General features: G+C 44.1%; 2 protein-coding genes across 2 annotated transcripts; both read left to right on the top strand.

Moving 5' to 3' along the window:
• The first annotated feature begins 2,933 nt into the window (after positions 1 to 2,933).
• On the top strand, positions 2,934 to 6,178 carry LOC139919516 (kelch-like protein 10). Its single transcript, XM_071909312.2, has 5 exons — positions 2,934 to 3,127; positions 3,461 to 3,950; positions 4,260 to 4,877; positions 5,479 to 5,628; positions 5,870 to 6,178. The coding sequence occupies exons 1-5, from the start codon at positions 2,934 to 2,936 to the stop codon at positions 6,176 to 6,178; spliced, it is 1,761 nt and encodes a 586-aa protein (XP_071765413.1).
• Positions 6,179 to 9,305: 3,127 nt separating this feature from the next.
• Positions 9,306 to 12,725, top strand: rpl19 (ribosomal protein L19). Its single transcript, XM_071909301.2, has 6 exons — positions 9,306 to 9,340; positions 9,748 to 9,854; positions 10,924 to 11,046; positions 11,206 to 11,326; positions 11,920 to 12,030; positions 12,539 to 12,725. The coding sequence occupies exons 1-6, from the start codon at positions 9,336 to 9,338 to the stop codon at positions 12,660 to 12,662; spliced, it is 591 nt and encodes a 196-aa protein (XP_071765402.1). The 5' UTR covers positions 9,306 to 9,335; the 3' UTR covers positions 12,663 to 12,725.
• The last annotated feature ends 6,345 nt before the right edge of the window (positions 12,726 to 19,070 follow it).

The raw sequence follows: 19,070 nt of genomic DNA, 5'->3' as shown, positions 1-19,070 counted from the left end.
ATATAATGGCAACAGCTGCCTCCCTCCAGCCTGGCGTTGCGCACTGGCGCACCAGGCTTTTTACACTAGCGTCAAGCCGACTGAATAACAAAGCGTTACTTCCTGTCAGTACCTTCAAAATAAAGCCCTTATTGTTATTTTTACGGAGGAATCTGTAGCCACTAAAATACATTTTTAATATATTTTTTCCTAAAATAACCTTAGTACAGCATATATTCCTACCTATTTAGGCCTATGCAAGAGGTGATATTTAGTCTATAGTACATAGGGTTGCCAAATACAGACAAGGACTCAATCACCATCGACTTTTGTCCATAGCAGTGTTACAGATATTGGCTGTAACATTGGATAATTATTCCTAAAGACTGTAAAATGGAAACTTCAGTACTTTATAATGTCAGCCAGAATAAGCCACCACCTAAATTCCTTGTAATTGCCATATGTGTATTTTTTGTATCTATTCAACAGTTTCACACTACGTTCAGCATAATGATGGCACTGAGTATTCTGATTGTTTTTGTTTTCCTGCACACCTCAGTACTTTCATTCATTCATTCATTGTCTTTACCCGCTTATTATTCAGGGTCAGGGTAGTTCTGCCTATTCCAGCATACATTGGGTGGAAGACAGGGAAACACCCCAGACAGCTTACCAGTCCATCACCGGGCCAACACAGATAGACACACTCGCACTCATACATACCTATGGATAATTTAGAGTCTCCAATCCACCTGACTGAAATGTACTTGGTAGGAAACTGGAGAAGCCCACACAAACTACACCCAGGAAGGATGTTACCACTGAGCTACTGTGTCACCCACCTATACACTTCATTGTTAGTAATTGTTTTATTCTACTACTGCCACTAGTACTACTGCTTCTACTACTACTAATTTTTAAATGTGACAAAATATATGCTTTTATTTTGAAGGCCAACTCGCATAACTACCGGTATCGTCCTGTCTTCCTCTGTCTGTCTTGACGCAGTTTCTTTCTCCCTTGGACAATACAGACCAGCGCGCTCGACAGACTCCAGCTGGGCGCCGAGGTCCACGCCCCGCTGAACAGACCCCACCCTCACTTATCGATTGATGAGAGAGCAACAGGGCCGGGGCCTCTTTTTGGCACAGTGATGGGGTTATTATGGACGGACAGTTAGGCGCATCCAGGGGTTCCCAAACTGGGGTCCATGGACCTCTAGGGGCCCTTGAGGGAGGTTGTGGGGGTGGGAATAGTTAAATGTAACTGTTATTTATTTGATTGGAGCAGCAGATTGGCCTAGTTGGTTAAATCTACAACCAGAGGACCTGGGTTCAAGTGCTCATGTCATCAAGCATCTGCCCTCCCGAAGTGCCCTTGAGCAAAACACTGAAGCCCTATCGGCTACGGGGATGCTGTTCTGTAGCTGATCGTTTGTTCTGACCTTCCCTACAGAGATCAATGAAGCATCACATCATCATCATTCAGAACAAGTTAGCACTGGGAAGAAATGGCCAGATGAAGAAATGATCAGAGGTTTCAGAGACAGGCGACAACAAACCGTCTCAAAATGGGGGTCCCTGGGACAAACCTGGATCATATGGGGCACTGCGATCTAAAGCATCTCTACATGGAGGTCTTTGATGTATGGGATAGTTTGGAAACCCATGAGCTCTGTCCCAGTCACAGTCGTATCTCAGGGTCATTTTACCACTCACTTTAAGTATTTGTCTATGATACTCATCTGGCCCTCAATCAAAATCCATAACAAAAGGAACAACTCTCAACTAGAAGTAAGAGAATCAAGCCTCTAATTTGTGTTTTCATTGAGATGTCTGGACTCAACTTAGTTTCATTTTATAGCTGTGACAACTGATCTGAATCACATGCATCCTAAATGATATACAGCACATAATCCTACATATAGGCTACATACCTCTACGACTCCAGCATCATGGCCGACATCTCCCACCACATTTCTTCTAAGCTCTCCCAACAATCAGAACCAAAACAACTAGGCACCAAAACAGTTTTTTTCTCCAAGCGGTGGTTCAGCCTCAGTGCAGCACAATGGACAGTAGCACTCTGCACTTACTGTCGTATAGCCACTTCTTATATACTCGACTGGCTGGATAGATAGATGTTTAGACCTATTTATACTCTGCTTATACCATTCCAACTCATGTGTACAGCTTTTCTTTCTTCTTTTGTGTTCAGTGTTCAAAACATTCAGTCCCCAGTGCAATATTCCCTCGATCTGTATATACTTCTGTTTATTCCTTTTTTCACTGACTTACACAGCTGCCTATCAGTGCAATCAATCAATTCCAACAGAGAAGCATGTGTATACTGTACAGAAAATAGATGCATTTACCACTTTAAAGTATAACTATTGTGTGTTTTTTACATAATACTTCTACTTTTTATAAACAACTTATACCTGTATACTTTCTTTTCTATACTACGTACTTCTAAAAGAGACTGATTCCCCAAAGTTATGTTTAATGTGACCCATCCACCAGGTCAAATTCCTTTTATTTGCAAACTTATTTGGAAAAAATAAGTTTGAAAAAGTTTGGGGCCAAAATGCAAGATTGTAGCATGAAAGCTCAATGAGCTAAATGTGAACATGATGTTGAATGATTTATTCCATTTTCATGGGCTTTATTACATTTTAGTGTGTTATCGTTGGAGTAAACAGTCACACTGTAAAATAAATAATGAAAGTGTGTTTTTTTTCCACTGTGTATCACTTCAGTATTTCTATATCCACTTTTTTAATTTTTGTTTATTATGAGGCTTTGTGATGCAATAAACAGCCATTCTAGAAGCTGGTCAAGATGTGTCTGAGGTTCACGATTCTCACATGAAGACAACTGTTGAAACCTGTTGGGGAAAAAGAAAACACCCAAAGAATAGAGTAAAGGATATCGTATTGATTGATATAGCAAAAAATGAACAAACAAGGAGAAGCTTCTATGACTTCCAACTCTCATCGACGCACGGAGAGGAGCATGAGCGCCACGACATGTTCAGTTATTAACAAACTCCGTCTGGAGGGAAAACTGTGTGACGTGGTGATCAGAGTCGATGGCGTTGAATTTAACGCCCACAAGATCGTCCTCTGTGGCTGCAGCTCATACTTCCGGTGAGTTGGTTATCTCAGCAGGGGTCTTTAAAGTTATACTTGTGAAAAAAACAGGAAAACAGAGGCGTACTTCCAAAATGAGAATAGTGAATCAACTTAATCTGAAAAACAACACTAAATAACCAAAGTCTTACCACATCATTTCTCACTGCATTACTTGTGTCTATGTCTGTAGATGTGAGGGGGCGTGTTTATGTGTTTTGCATGTGTGAGTATGTGTGTATATGTGAATGTGTGAGTGTGTTAGTGTGTGTGCGCACATGTACAACATGAGAGCGTTACATACTGTTTATTTTTCCATCCCCTGCCCTCCTCTCCCTCCTGACCCCGCAGAGTTTTCTTCACCAATGGCTGGACGACCTCAGAGCAGCGGCTCTACAACATCCCCGGCCTGTCGCCCAGTATGATGCGCCTCATCATCGAGTATGCCTACACCTGCTCTGTTCCGGTGACGGAGGAGAACGTGGTGGAGCTTTTGGCAGCTGCGGACCAGTTCTCGGTCATGGGCATCGTCCAAGCCTGCTGCGACTTCCTGGAGGAGCGGCTTTGCTTGGAGAACTGCGTCGGCATCTGGAGGCTGGTGGACATCTACAGCTGCCCTGATCTGCGGCGCAAGGCCTACCTGTTCATCCTGCACCACTTTGAGGAGATGCTTCATGTCTCTGAAGAGTACCTGGACCTCCCTCTGCAGCAGCTGGCTGACATCATCCAGAAGGACCAACTCAACGTGAAACAGGAGAGCACGGTGTTTGAGGTCGTCGTCCGCTGGATCGCCCACTTGCCTGAGAAACGCAGCGGTCACATCTCTGTGCTGTTGCCCATGGTAACTGAGAAACGGACAATAAGTCAACTGTGGCTACATTCAGTTTACATCTTTGGCATTTAGCTGCTCGTCCAGAGCGGCTTGCAATGAGTGCACCAGTAGAATAAACGTCAGTTCCTAGCTTCCCAATGTTAAGGTAGCCAATAGTAAGGAGTGCAAGTGTCAAAGCTTCGGCATCCGGATGACCGATGTAACAGATATTCCTGTGTACTTAGCATATTGCACAAGTACAGAATATAATCCCTGCCTCATCTCACAAGTCTATTTAGACTATATCTATCTAACTGCTGTCTTCTTGTCTCTGTCCAGGTCCGCCTGGCCTCTTTGACTGCTGACTACTTCCTGAACAGCGTGAAGAACAACGCTCTGGTGAAGGACAGCAGTAAATGCAGGCCCATCATCATCACCGCCCTGAGGGCCTTTTGCGATTTCAACATGAAGGGACCCTCCAAATATGATTACTGTAACCCCCTGACCCACCCACGCCTGCCCTATGCCTTGCTATTGGCCATCGGAGGCTTAAATGGCGGTCGTCTGACCAATGGCACTGAGGCGTACGACGCCCGCGCCGACCGCTGGGTCAAAGAGACCAATGATGCGGGGAGTGCTCGGGCTTACCACGGCGTTGCTGTCCTCAACGGCGTGGTCTACTGCATCGGTGGCTTTGACACTTTTGTCTGTTTCAACAGCGTGTGCATGTTCAACCCAGTCACCCGCACCTGGCAGCAGGTGGAGCCCATGAATTCACGCCGCTGCTACGTCAGCGTGGCTGTGCTGAACGGCTACATCTACGCCATTGGAGGCTTTGATGGACGCGTGCGACTGAGAACTGCCGAGCGCTATGACCCTGAGACCAACAAGTGGACCCAAATCACGTCCATGCTCCAGAAGAGGAGTGATGCCAGTGCCACAGCACTCCATGGCAAGGTGGGTGGAGCTGAGGAACAGGTAGAAATAACAGAAACAAAAGAGAAGCATAATGGAGACTGGAACATTGCCAGTTGACTCCCAAACTCTGAGTTGGGACAATGAATATGAAACTCTCTCTTCTCCTTTAATAACGATTATTGAGGTACACTTGAGCAAGGCACTGAGCCCAAATTGCTCCAGTTGAACTGCTCAGTGGTTGTACTGGGCAGTTAGCAGGTGTTAATGTGTTTAATAATGTAAGTGTGAAGCAGGGTGTCGCTGACAAAGAGTAAGGTGCTCAGTCCACCTTTCCTGGATTAATGGAAGTAAAAAAACATCCTGCTGCCATTGCAGTGTTCTGATCTTTTTCGCTGCACTGAAAGTTTACATGACAGTTTATACGGTGAGTGAATTTCATGACCTTTGGACCAATGAACTCTGTTAGATTCCCTTTTCTATAATCTATTTTCTTTAATCTATTTCAAAAACACATGGGCATCAGTGAGAAAATAATCCTCTCTATCTTCATTCCCAAAACACTTGTTTTTTGCAGATAGGTGTTTGTTCTCCAGCATCAGTGATGTCAACTAACTGACATTGTTGTATTAATTCTCCCTAGGTGTACATTTGCGGCGGTTATGATGGGTTTCTATACCTGCAGACAGCTGAATGCTACAACCCCGAGACCAACCAGTGGACCCGGATCGCCCGCATGAGCAGCAGGCGCAGCGGGGTGGGGGTCGTCGCCTATGGACAGCACATCTACGCAGTAAGGAGCACACAAATACTGCTGTCATTGACATAGAGCTCAGAGGACTTGAGAAACGGGACTGAAGTCTGACATTAGAGACCGAACGCTGGGAGAGGCTTGTTGGAGGCCTCTATTTTGTTTACTTATGACTAAAAATTACAGACCTGTTGGAAGACTTGAGACTTGCTCAGGGTGTCCAAAACCATCTCAAAATCCATCCCCACTGAAACATTGGACCCATACTCCTTTCCTCTCCTAGGTGGGCGGCATCAATGGCATCAACTGCCTGAGCAGCGCCGAGGCCTACGACCCGCTGACCAACACCTGGCGCCCCGTGGCCTCCATGTTCAGCGCCCGCAGGAACTTTGGCATCGCGGTGGCGAACGACCAGCTGTTTGTGGTCGGAGGCTTCAGCGGCCTCACCTCCACCTTTGCCGTGGAGCGCTATGACGAGAAGACCGACGAGTGGTACGACGCCCACCACATGGAGACCGCCCGCAGCGGCTTGAGCTGCTGCGTGGTGCACGGAGTGCCCGAGGTGGACGAGGACGTCCCGTCTGACATCTGAACAGACCCGCAGCCCGGTCCTGCCACATATGCCTGTCCATCTCGGCATGACTACCGACTGGCATGTTTAACATACAATACACTAAAAATGCTTTTGAATTAGGCTACATAAGAGCGGTCCTGTTATTATTCTAATGCTTTTTTAAAGAATTTTCAGTTTGCATGACACCTCCTGTAGTGGTATGAGCTCAACTCGGTATTTAAAGTGAAGCAGCCTAAGTTCGTAGCCCTGCAGGGTCCCGGTCTTATATTTTGCACGCATATAGAAACACTAAGTCTTTATAAAAGGTTAATTTACTGACAGAGCTAATTCAAACATAAATAGCTACAGAGCACACTTTCTATAAATATAAAATATATGGCATGCTGTATTAGCTGGAGTAACAAATCAATGAATTAAACAAAAGATAACATAATGGGCAGACATGGAATGACTCATTTGGAGAGCTTCAGCATGAAAGTCACACTATTACAGTGAAGCCTTAATTAATGGACGTTGGCGCGATTCTTTTAATGGCAGAATTATGAAGGATACAGCTGTGGATTCAGCAGTAAATAGAGAAAAAGTCTGGAAATAATTTGCAAGACAGCGAGGGCTGATAGAGTAAGATGACAGGACTAAAGGATATATACAGTATGGGAACAAGATGAGCTGCTATACTCCTACCAACCACATGCTTAGATCTACTCTGCACAAATACAGTGGGTTAACAGAAAGCATAGAAAGAGTGTCACTTGGAGGCAGGGGTGTAGCCAGGACTCTGGACCCCGTTCCACTTTCATCTCATCGCCACACCACCATTATTCCATCTATGACAAACATCCACAACTCAAACACACCTCTACACATTCATTTAGGCTACTGATCAATTAACACATCCCTAATTTAATGATAACGCTAATTGGCTGTCATAACCATAATTTCACTAGTAGTCCCCCTGGCCGAAATCTGTCTAGACAGGACGGTTTTGTTTTCGTCTGCACAGGAAAACCCTATAGGGCCAAATTGTATTCCTGCTTGTTCCAGTTTGTCTCAGATAACACAGCAGCTGCCGCATCACATTTTGAGAAAGATTTAAGGGTTTGCAGTTTTGTAGATTTGAACCCTGTTACCGAACCAGAGCAGTGTGAAATATATTTAGAAATATACGCTCGAGGGCAACAAAAGGCATTTTAGTCCAGAAACACTAGGGGCTGCTAACCCAAACTAACCTCTAAGTTACTTGGAGTGGAGATGGTGATTCCAGTCGGTATTGTAACCTGGTATTTTGGGTTAGTCGAGGTGAAGAAGTCAAGCAAGTTTGCCTGAAGATCTACCACCGTGAGCGTGGAGCGTTGCCATGGCGACGGGCTGCTGCAGAGTCCAGAGAGAGACACAGTAGGTGGCAGGCTGTTTATCATTTATTCCTTTGAAAGCACTAGTGACTGAAAATTTGCTACTAGTAGGCTGCTTCTTTTTTAGTCACGTGTCTGTTCTTAGTCGCTATTTTACTAGTTGCCAGTTCTGATTTAATAGGTAGCTAGTGACTAATTAGTTTTTTCCTAGTCACTTTTCTGTATTGACTAGCAGCAATTTAATAACCCAAATACGAGTGTTTATTTTATAGTCACTAGTAACTAATTAAATTTTTGTTTGTCACCTTCGTTTTGCATTTTAGGAAACACGTAATTGACAAAATAGTCTGCCATAAGACAGTCAACTCTCTGAGGCACAGAGTCTTAGTAGCAGGTTTGTCTTGGAGCTGAACTTGTAGAGGAGAGGCTTTGGTTTGTAGAGCAGACAACCCTGATCAGGGCTTGATGGCTTTGAAAAGTCCCTGAACAAAAGCAGCAGTGACAGTCGATCTGAACCACATGTATCCTGTCCACAGAAAACCAGAATTGCAGTTCTGAACATGATTGGTTTTGTATCATGGATTTGGACCCAAGCTCCTCTCTCTTGCCTCTGGGCATCAGGGACAGCAGTGTATGTTTAATAATAAAGGCAACCAGCAGTAGACTAACTACTTTTTATGTGTTTTAAAGGTCAAAGGTCAGGTCTGTTAAATGATATAGAGTCCATTTCTGTACCAGCAATACTTCTGGCATGACAGGAGATATTTCTCAGTCTACTCAGGCTCTTACTGCTCTTTGGTTATGTAGGGCAGAATAGGTAGGTTATACAAACAATAATGTTCTAGGACGCTGGGAAAATAACAACCATATTTGGCCAGGCTGCTGAAACTGACTGGTATTTCCTGATAAATTAAACCTGTTAAACTCAAAGAAATATTCACTTTCCCTTCAAAAAGATAAAGAGTCTTCAGCCCAAAAGGTTGCAGCTAGCTTACAGCCCTAACAAACATCGCTATAATGTTCCAGCTATATTCAATAGTAAGTTTGTAGTGACCCTTTTGTACTTTATGTTTTTTTTTTTTATCTTCTAAGGTATCGCTACAACATTCCTATAATATTCCTATGGGGGAAATAGTGTGTATGTGGTACTCAATGGTGACCTTATTGTACTTTGTGGTATTTTTAATCTGCTATTGTACTATAATATTCCAATAGGGTATTAGATAGTTATTGTTTTCTGTGATATTTGTATAGCAGCCATCTAAAACTGATTAGAGCTCTTTTTTTTAGTAAGGGAGGTTGAAGTTGAAGAGGCAAATTAAAGGGTTCTTGCTGGCTTCAAGTCAATTATACATGTAAAATGATGATGATGAGCTGAAACTCCATATAATTATGGCTTAAAAAAAAGTCTATGTTAATTATGTTGTGGATGGTTTAGCAGGTTGTGGATCTGTCTGGGTCTGGATCAAGTGGTGTTTCTGATCTCAACACTGCCTCCATGTGGCACAACAGTAGACTGCAGTTATCTCCATCCCACCCATAATGCATTGCAAAAACACTGGTCAGTACCATTATATTTTTCGAGAGGGGGATTATGATTTAAGGCTTTAAAGTTAATTTTAGTTAACTTTTATCAGTATCACTTCTTGGCCAGTCGTGTCATTCATTAATCATAAGTATTATAATGTGAAATACTCAAGTCACCCATTAATTCAATCCAACTCGGAGCTAATATCGTTTCATGCTCGGTGATGGACTCTCCTCTATAATGGTAGCTCCCAGTCCGTCTCTCAAGCCTTCCTTTTCCTATTGAAGTAGCAGCCATGAGGTAGGACCGCTGTCGATGGCACATTAAAAGTTATAATTTAACTGATAAAATAAACATCTCCTCACCTCAAATTACTCTATTAAGGCCTTTAAAGTCTCTACTATATTGATACTCAAAGCCCGTACCTCCACTCAAAAGCAAAATCCCTTATTTTTACGTGGCACTGTGTAACACGATGTAGCAAACGGAGAGGCCATGTTGTCAGCCGGGATAATGTTAGCTAGCTTTAGCTGTGTGGCTAACCGTTACATAGCTACTGATACAGCGTTAATAAACTATAAGTCAGCTTTAAAACCTGTCTGAATTGTGACTTGCAGTTAGATAATGCCTTGAAAGTAGAAGTGGTAACATACGGCAGGTTTATATCGACTGACATGGCTAACGGCTCTGTGCTCTCTGTCGCCCAGCATGCTCAGGCTCCAGAAGAGGCTTGCCTCCAGCGTCCTGCGCTGCGGCAAGAAGAAGGTATGGCTGGACCCCAACGAGACCAACGAGATCGCCAACGCCAACTCCCGTAAGTTGAGCAAGAGAGCGTCTTGTTAGTTTATTATGGGCACCAGAGCTTCATCGTTTTGCTGTGATGCGGTGAGGCTATCCTGGCTTTGGTACTAACTGCTCCAAAGTGTGGTCTCCTCGGCGCTGCCACATTCACAAACCAAACGTGCTTTGGCAAGTTACAAACAGTGATGTTAAAGGTCCAGTACAGCGAGAATTGCATTTTTCAATGTAGAAAGAACCCATATTATCATGACTGTCAGCATTGTGGAAATTGGTCTAACCACCTGTGAAAAACTTTCCCCCTGATTGTCAACAGAATCAAACAGATTTAGAATTCAAATCTGGTGTAAAAGATGTCACCTACACCCAGATTTTCATTAATTCTCTGATTGGTCGACAGTATGTATAGTGAAAGGTAAGGCATCCCATAGTCTGTCAGACAATAGCCAGCCAGCTACTTGTCAAACTAGCCAAAATCTCTGTGCCTCCATTGTTGCTGTGTGCCGAAGTTTCAACTCTGGGTATTTGTTCCCCAAAGATAGAAATATTGTCATGCAGTGGACACACACTCATAGGGAAGGTTAGGCTCTCGCTCAGTTGTACAAGCTTTATATCATCTATCCATTTAAAAAATGAAAAAAATAAAAGTGATGCTCATTGTTAGAAATCAGCATCAGATGTTTCTCGACTGAGTTGAAATCATTGCACTGGATCTTTAAGAAACAAATCCACACTACTTATTCTTATTTGTCTTATTCTCATTAAAGGTCATCATTAATGTTTCATCCAACCATCTAATTAGTGTTAGAGAAAACTGTGTATTCTACACTTGGAAAAAAGGATGTCGCACATCTGTGTGTCTTCATTGGGACAACACACATTTGTGTCACTTTCCAACACAACATAAGTTCATGACAATACATTTCAATGCAACATGTTATTAACATATCGTATGTTGAGAAGTAACACAAATGTATGCTGTCCCAAAGAAGACACAGATGTGTTAAAATGACACATCCTTTCTAAGAGTGTACCACAGATCCATATGCCCGCTCTGTCCTAGCTAACTGTTGTCTTGTCTTCAGGCCAGCAGATCCGCAAGCTGGTGAAGGATGGTCTTATCATTCGCAAGCCCGTCACGGTGCACTCCCGCGCCCGCTGCCGCAAGAACACGCTGGCACGCCGCAAGGGAAGGCACATGGGAGTCGGTACGTTGTTACTGGTCATATCTGTCTTCCAAGTGGAATACAATTGACTTGAAACTTTTTGTGTTAGTTCTAAGATTGATCACATTTCAAATAGAGTCTGTTTAACGATGACTGGCTATCAAGATGAAGAAACTTGACATGTCCACTCGCTCTCCCTAGGTAAGAGAAAGGGTACAGCCAACGCCCGTATGCCCGAGAAGTTGTCTTGGATGCGTCGCATGAGGATCCTGCGTCGTCTGCTGCGTCGCTACAGGGAGTCCAAGAAGATCGACAGGCACATGTGAGTTCATGACCTCCTCACTCACTGTTGCTCCTTTATTGTTGTATATATATTATTGTATTGATTCAGTCTCTTGGCGTACTTGGTTACGCACCCATACGCATACCGTATTCAAACCTAATACAATGAAACATACTGTACTGAAATAGTGAAGTGCAATCTAAGCAAATGTTAAGGAACAGTAGCTGTTGCATCATGCACAGCTAATGGGGATCCCAGTAATAAACAACATAAACAAATAAACATTGGATTCTATTTCCAAGGTGCAGGTCCTGAAAAAACGTCTAAACTTAAGGCCTTAAAGGTTCTCGAATACGGTTGGTTTTCTGGTGGTAATGAGCCCAGTCACACATTCTGATCGGTCTACAGATTTTATTTTCACATTGATTTTCAATTGTGGGACTGGTCTTATATTTTACTCTAACTGGAGTTAAAAAGGTATTTAAAAAACTTAAATTTAGCCTGATGAAGCTTGCAGACCTGTTGATTTCATACATGTGCAGACTTACACAATCTGGTGCCTTTGAACGGTCAGCGGTTTGTATCATTTTGGTAATTTCCTAATGCTTTGTTTCTCCCCTGTCGCCCCTTAGGTACCACAGCCTCTACCTGAGGGCCAAGGGTAACGTGTTCAAGAACAAGCGTATCCTCATGGAACACATTCACAAGCTGAAGGCAGACAAGGCTCGCAAGAAGCTCCTGGCGTAAGTCTCAACCTAAACCTCATCTTTTTATTTCAGGGGGTTCGCGGGACTGTTTCCATGACGTCCCCCAAATAGGCAGATAGAGCTGTTTTCACCCTGTCAGAAAGTGTTGAAGGTGGACGCCCTCATCTGGGGCAACAAAGCTTATATTTGATGATGCACATTTTGGGGAACTAGGCTGTTATACATAAGAGGTGGGAAAGTTACAAAGGAGAAGGTTAAAAAAAAAAAGTAGCCTGTGATGAGAATACCTTAAAAAAAACAATGCGTTCTCCTTTTGCTCTCCATTAAAGTGAGTAATGGTTTAATTCAAGCTCTTTCTGGTGGATCCACTAAGTCCAGGCCTTTGTACACTTTATCGAGAACTAGTCGAATTTTAAATTGCTGTTAATGTTGTGTGGTGCAGTTTTTAAAGTGGCCCACATGGAAAGTTGCAGTTGCTGAAGTACAACAGTGATATGAACGGTGGATATGACCGGCTCTCTCTCTCCCTCCACCTGTCCTACAGTGATCAGGCCGAGGCTCGTCGCTCCAAGACGAAGGAGGCCCGCAAGCGCAGAGAGGAGCGTCTCCAGGCCAAGAAGGAGGAGTTCATCAAGACCCTGGCCAAGGAGGAGGAGGCCAAGAAGTAATGAGGCTCCACCTGTCCTGCCTGACTGAACGATGACAATAAAAGTGTACATAAAGACACACAATGGTCTCCCGTGCTTTCTCTTCCCGCATGATACTTTGAAGCACTGTTTTACGGGGGAAATCAGTAGTGCAGTGTTGAATTAAAGACTGGTTAAACTAGTTTGTGATTATAAGGCAAACAACCACCAATATGAACAAAAATAGAATTTCAAAGAACATGAACTCTTTTTCACTGTAAAGAGCATACCTTTATATATTTCCCATAAGTTCTATGCTATCCAATTTGATGTATACTACGGTTTTGTCAGCCTAAAAAGGTCAAACTATTTTGCAAATAACCTGTGTAAGTTAACTTTAGATGGGTTTTCCTTCAACTGCATCCCAATGAATAATGTCCTTATTTCCAGACATGGAAGCGCTGATAGACAAATATATTTGTTAGGGTGGGAAAGAAGTTTGTCTATTGTTTATTCTAGTATGAATGCTACATGCATTCCATGTAATTTGTAATGTTACATTCAGATTTAATTGTGTTTTTGTATGCTGACCCACACAACCTCTTGCAATGTGCGTAGCCTCATTTTTGACCCAGAGCAGTCGTTCATCTGACCAGACAAAATAGTCCTTGGACCCCTGATTTCAGGCCAGTTATGGTTTATTTCCTGCCTTCTAAGGAATGATAATCCTATTTACTTTCTGTATACCCACTTTTGTGACCGTAGTCAAATCCAGAGTGCAGATGTTTTAGCTGATGAAAGATTAACATAAATCCAATGTTCGTTTTTTTTCTTCTTTTTTTGCTAGTTGAAATATCAACTATGTAAGTAATTTCACTGAGATAAGAGTTCACAAGGGATCAGACTTAATTGTTAGTATCACAGGTTTGTTGCCACCTAGTGGTTTAAGGCGTTTTGAACAATCCAAACATTTGATTTGGGTTATCAACCAAAGACATCCTGTGTAATAGTGTCAGTTCTGTGTCTTGAGGTTATTTCATACATTTCACAGCACTGGTCTTATCCAGCTGTCTGCGACCAAAGTTCTGCATGGTGACTGAACAAATCGGTCATTATGCACTGTGAGTGTTAGTTATTGATTGATTTCCAGGCCACATAAGGTGAGTTGTCCAATGAAAAGTGTGGAAAAATTACGTCTTTGTGGAAAAATATGTAGGTGAGGCTCTTGTAATAATAATAACAATAGTAATCTTTATTTGGATATCACATTTCAAAACCAAGGCGCGGGGCATTAGGGCCCTGCCTGAGGACCTCCGACTCTGAGGGGGATCAGAGTCTCGAGTTTCACTGTATTAAGGTCAGTGGTATTTTTGCTGTTGATTTCCCCAAGTAATCTTCAACAAGCCTGACGGCCCTGTCTGCCAGAGTTAATAAGTTCATAAGTTCTCTGTTCATCTGTCTACTGGGTTTGACACCTATAGACAGATGCAAAACAGTGTGTGAACTGGGCTTCAGTCTCAACCATGCCGCAGTTTTTCAGAGGAGAAATCTCTTGAGATGAAACAGGAAATTAGCTTTGTGAAATCCTGGAAGAATACATTTTAACTACAAACATTTTGGCAAAATGCAAAGATTTTGAAGCGCTATGATGTACTGATTCACAGGAAAAGCAGCCATAAAAATAGACGTATTATTTTCTGCTGTGCTGCACAAAAATATATAATACACATGATAAACTGAGATCTGTTGCATTCAGCTATTATGAACTGGGGTTGATTTGTTATACTTTGGGATGGTGTGTCTCTTGTGTCCATTGTTGCTATGGCAGGATGCATAAATTATGCATGTGCCCGACTAAGTGATTGTGTGTGTTTGTGTGTGTGTGTGTCTTGGTGTTGGCCTGCTTCACTGTTTTGTGCCCAGTGTGTGTGTTTGTGCGGCGCTCATCATACATGAGTAAAGTGTTTTGGTTGTGTTGAGTGCTCATGGGACAGACGGGGCAGTAATAGTTCAGTCAGGCACCAGGGCACCAGGCTCCATGCTAAGCGCCCCTGGAATGCACCGGGGTCAGCTGCTCCAGAGCCACATGACCCCGGTGCTGCCCCCCTCAGGCCCAAATCTTCCACTACACCTCGCTGTGAAGAGCTGTCTTGTCTGGCCCGCTATCAGATCTCTGTGGACCACAGGCTTCAGTCTAGCCAAGGGCTTCACTTCGCACATTATCAGATGGGAAAATGCAGAAAAAAGAAACAAAAACACTCAAAGCATTAATGGAAGCTGTCATCTTATGATCATCTACTCCCAGATCTTGAGTGTTATCTGTATGAACCCCCCCTAACCCGCCCCCAACCTACTTGTTGAGCTCTTTCAGTCTGTGTTTTCACTACTCCTTTACTGACACAGACAGACAGCCACACACATGCTGAGAGAGAGTGCGGGAGAGAGAGATGAAGCGCAAACAAATGATGTTTCCTAAACAATGAGCTGGACCGTGCTGACTTGGCTGACTCACGGCGTCTGACAGCGCGGTGGGTAAAAGGTCTGTCTCACTTGAGTTCAGCGTGGTCCGCCGGTGACGGGTCAGGTTAGTTCAGCTCAACACTCGGGCCGGTGTGGTGTGTGTCAGGTCACACAACCTGCAGTACACTCTGCTATCCAGTGTTGAAGGCACCGGATCTAGGTCACATAGCATTTGAAAACAATTCTTGGTGTGTGTTTTAACCAGTAGTCGATTTGTACACACATTTCAAGGGGGATGGTGGGGTCTTATGGAGGCAATTTGATAGGGGCGAGGACAGCGTGGAGGGCAGGGGACCAGCTGTTTACCCCTTTGTTTATATTGTAACAGCACAAAGGTAATTCTATATTCAAAAGACATGATATTAGGTATCAGATAGGCTACTCCTGCCAATGCCCTTAACCAAGGCACTGTTCTCAGAAGTGGAGTTGTTCCCCGGGCGCTGCACTGTGGCTGCCCACTGCTTTTAAGTAGCTAGGATGGGTCAAATACAGAGGACAAATTTCCCCACGGAGATCAATAAAGTGTAACTTAACATAACTTAATACTCATGGCACTTTTATCTTTTCCAAACTTTAAATGTATAGTTATCAAACCTCTACTCATGCTCACTTTGTCATCCTCTCCTGCTTGCTTTGCCTCTGCTGCATCATCTCTTAAAACATCCTCCTGAACCTGGCTATCATCTAGGGAGAAAATATAGACTAGTCAATAGCTTTTCAATGATGCCCAAATAGTCTACTTCGTACAAAGGTACCCCTCCTGTGTGTGTGTGTGTGTGTGTGTGTGTGTGTGTGTGTGTGTGCATGCGTGCGTGCGTGCGCATGTGTTTACATTTGTTTCAGCCTTAGCAGTTATTTGTTTCCTTTACCAGCATAGATTACCCCCCAAAGCAGTAATCAAATTATGAGCCACTGCACAAAATTCAGCACATACTAGACTAGTAAACGCCTTTGTGCTCTAGGTCCCGTGATCCTTCGTCACATTTTATTTGGGCTTACGTGAGAACGACACACAAAGGGCTTTCTCCCTTTGACGGTGATTACCTGCAACAAAATTCAAACAAGGTCAATCTTGACTTCCCGTTTATTTTGTTGCCACCAATCTATATGAGAGTGAGCCTATCAGCCTGGTTCAAACTGTGGATCGTTAACCCAGATAGCCCATTGTCCTGATGCGGTAAACACCACCCATCTCAACTATTTCTGATTCATCCAAACCTGATAGGCATCATGCTGTTAGGTCCGTGACCGCCTGGAACTCCCTACGCCCATATCCTGTTTGTAGACTTTGCATCTGCTTTTAATTTCTGTCCTGTTGGGGACATTGTGCAGTGTCCCCCCCCAGAACTGTACTCGTCCAGGATGAGGAAGAGGACAGGGAAAATCATGGCAGACCCCTCACACCCCGGACACTCTCTCTTCCAGCGCTTCCCTTCTCAGCGGAGAGCGAGACTCAGATCTCTTAAGACTCGTACTAACCGTCACCTGCACAGCTTCTTCCCCCAGGCCATCATCAGTGTTCATGAGAGTGAGTCTATCAGCCTGGTTCAACCTGTGGATCGTACATGTTAACCCAGATAACCCATTGTCCTGATGCAGTAAACACCACCCATCTCAACTATTTCTGTTTCATCCAAACCTGATAGGCAGCATGCTGTTAGACGATGCTGATTATCTACGGTAGATAATGCCATCAGCTTGGCTCTTCACCACACACTGCAGCACCTGGAATGCCCTACGCCCATATCCTGTTTGTAGACTTTAGCTCTGCTTTTAACACCACCATCCCTGACCTACTCCTGGATAAACTGAGGCAGCTCAATGTCCCCCCGCCCTTGTCTGTCACTGGATCCACGACCTCCTCACCAACAGGAGTCAGTATGTCAGGGTGGGGGACCACATCTCAGACCCCCTCTTCCTCAGCACTGGCGCTCCACAGGGCTGTGTGCTCTCTCCCTTGCTCTACTCACTTTACACCAATGACTGCACTTCCAACAGCAAATCCGTTAAACTTCTCAAGTTTGTGGGTGACACCACCCTGATTGGTCTCATCTCAGATGGTGACGAGTCCACATACAGGGAGGAAACAAGTCGACTGGTGTCATGATGTGGAGTCAACAACCTGGAGCTGAACACACAGAAAACTGTGGAGATGGTCATTGACTTCAGAAGGAAGCCCACTTCACTCCCTCCCTTGGAAATACATGGCACTACAGTCAGCAGAGCGGAGTCTTACAAATACCTGGGGACCATCATCCAACAGGACCTCAAGTGGGACAGGAACATCAGCACAATAACCAAGAAGGCCCAACAGCACATGTACTCAAGCGCTGCTGGTCCAGTTCTACACAGCCATAATAGAATCAGTGTTCACATCCTCCATTTCTGTCCTGTTGGGCTCTGCATCATCGCACTCTAAGCAAAAACTACAGCGCATTGTGCGGTGTGCAGAGAAAATCACTGGCTGCCCCCCCTCACAGAACTGTACTCGTCCAGGATGAGGAAGAGGACAGGGAAAATCATGGCAGACCCCTCACACCCCGGACACTCTCTCTTCCAGCGCTTCCCTTCTCAGCGGAGAGCGAGACTCAGATCACTTAAGACTCGGACTAACCGTCACCTGCACAGCTTCTTCCCCCAGGCCATCATCCTGACAAATCAGGACCCCTCCTTCATCCCCCCTCTGTCCAGTTGCACACTTGCACTGTAACTGTTCTATCACTGTTCATATAATGATAATGTAGCCTACTTAACATTGCACATTGCTCATTGCACATATCTGTACATAACCCATTGCACATATCTTTTTTTATTTGTATTGTATTGTATATACTTTTTACATTTTACATTATCTTGTACATTTTCTATTTTTTACATTTCTCTATTTTAATACATTTTTCTTATATTTCTTACATTTTTCTTATTATTATTATTATGTTGTTATGTTGACACCTGCACCAAGAGAAATTCCTTGTACATTGTACTTGGCGAATAAAAGTTTCTGATTCTGATTCTGACTAATTCAGGAGGGGGGGGGGGCACTAATGTTTATGAGAATGAGTCTATCAGCCTGGTTCAAACTGTGGATCGTACATGTTAACCCAGATAACCCATTGTCCTGATGCAGTAAACACCGCCCATCTCAACTATTTCTGTTTAATCCAAACCTGATAGGCAGCATGCTGTTAGACGATGCGGATTATCTACGGTAGATAATGCCATCAGCTTGGCTCTTCACCACACACTGCAGCACCTGGAATGCCCTATGCCCATATCCTGTTTGTAGACTTTAGCTCTGCTTTTAACACCACCATCCCTGACCTACTCCTGGATAAACTGAGGCAGCTCAATGTCCCCACGCCCTTGTCTGTCACTGGATCCACGACCTCCTCACCAACAGGAGTCAGTATGTCAGGGTGGGGGACCACATCTCAGACCCACTCTTCCTCCGCACTGGCGCTCCACAGGGCTGTGTGCTCTCTCCCTTGCTCTACTCACTTTACACCAATGACTGCACTTCCAACAGCGAATCCGTTAAACTTCTCAAGTTTGCGGATGACACCACCCTGATTGGTCTCATCTCAGATGGTGACGAGTCCACATACAGGGAGGAAACAAGTCGACTGGTGTCATGATGTGGAGTCAACAACCTGGAGCTGAACACACAGAAAACTGTGGAGATGGTCATTGACTTCAGAAGGAAGCCCACTTCACTCCCTCCCTTGGAAATACATGGCACTACAGTCAGCAGAGCGGAGTCTTACAAATACCTGGGGACCATCATCCAACAGGACCTCAAGTGGGACAGGAACATCAGCACAATAACCAAGAAGGCCCAACAGCGCATGTACTCAAGCGCTGCTGGTCCAGTTCTACACAGCCATAATAGAATCAATGTTCACATCCTCCATTTCTGTCCTGTTGGGCTCT

The sequence above is a fragment of the Centroberyx gerrardi genome, chromosome 7 (assembly GCF_048128805.1).
Source record: "Centroberyx gerrardi isolate f3 chromosome 7, fCenGer3.hap1.cur.20231027, whole genome shotgun sequence".
NCBI lineage: Eukaryota > Metazoa > Chordata > Actinopteri > Beryciformes > Berycidae > Centroberyx > Centroberyx gerrardi.
Note: the sequence above shows the minus strand (reverse complement) of the source record. Positions and strands in the feature narration are given on the sequence as shown.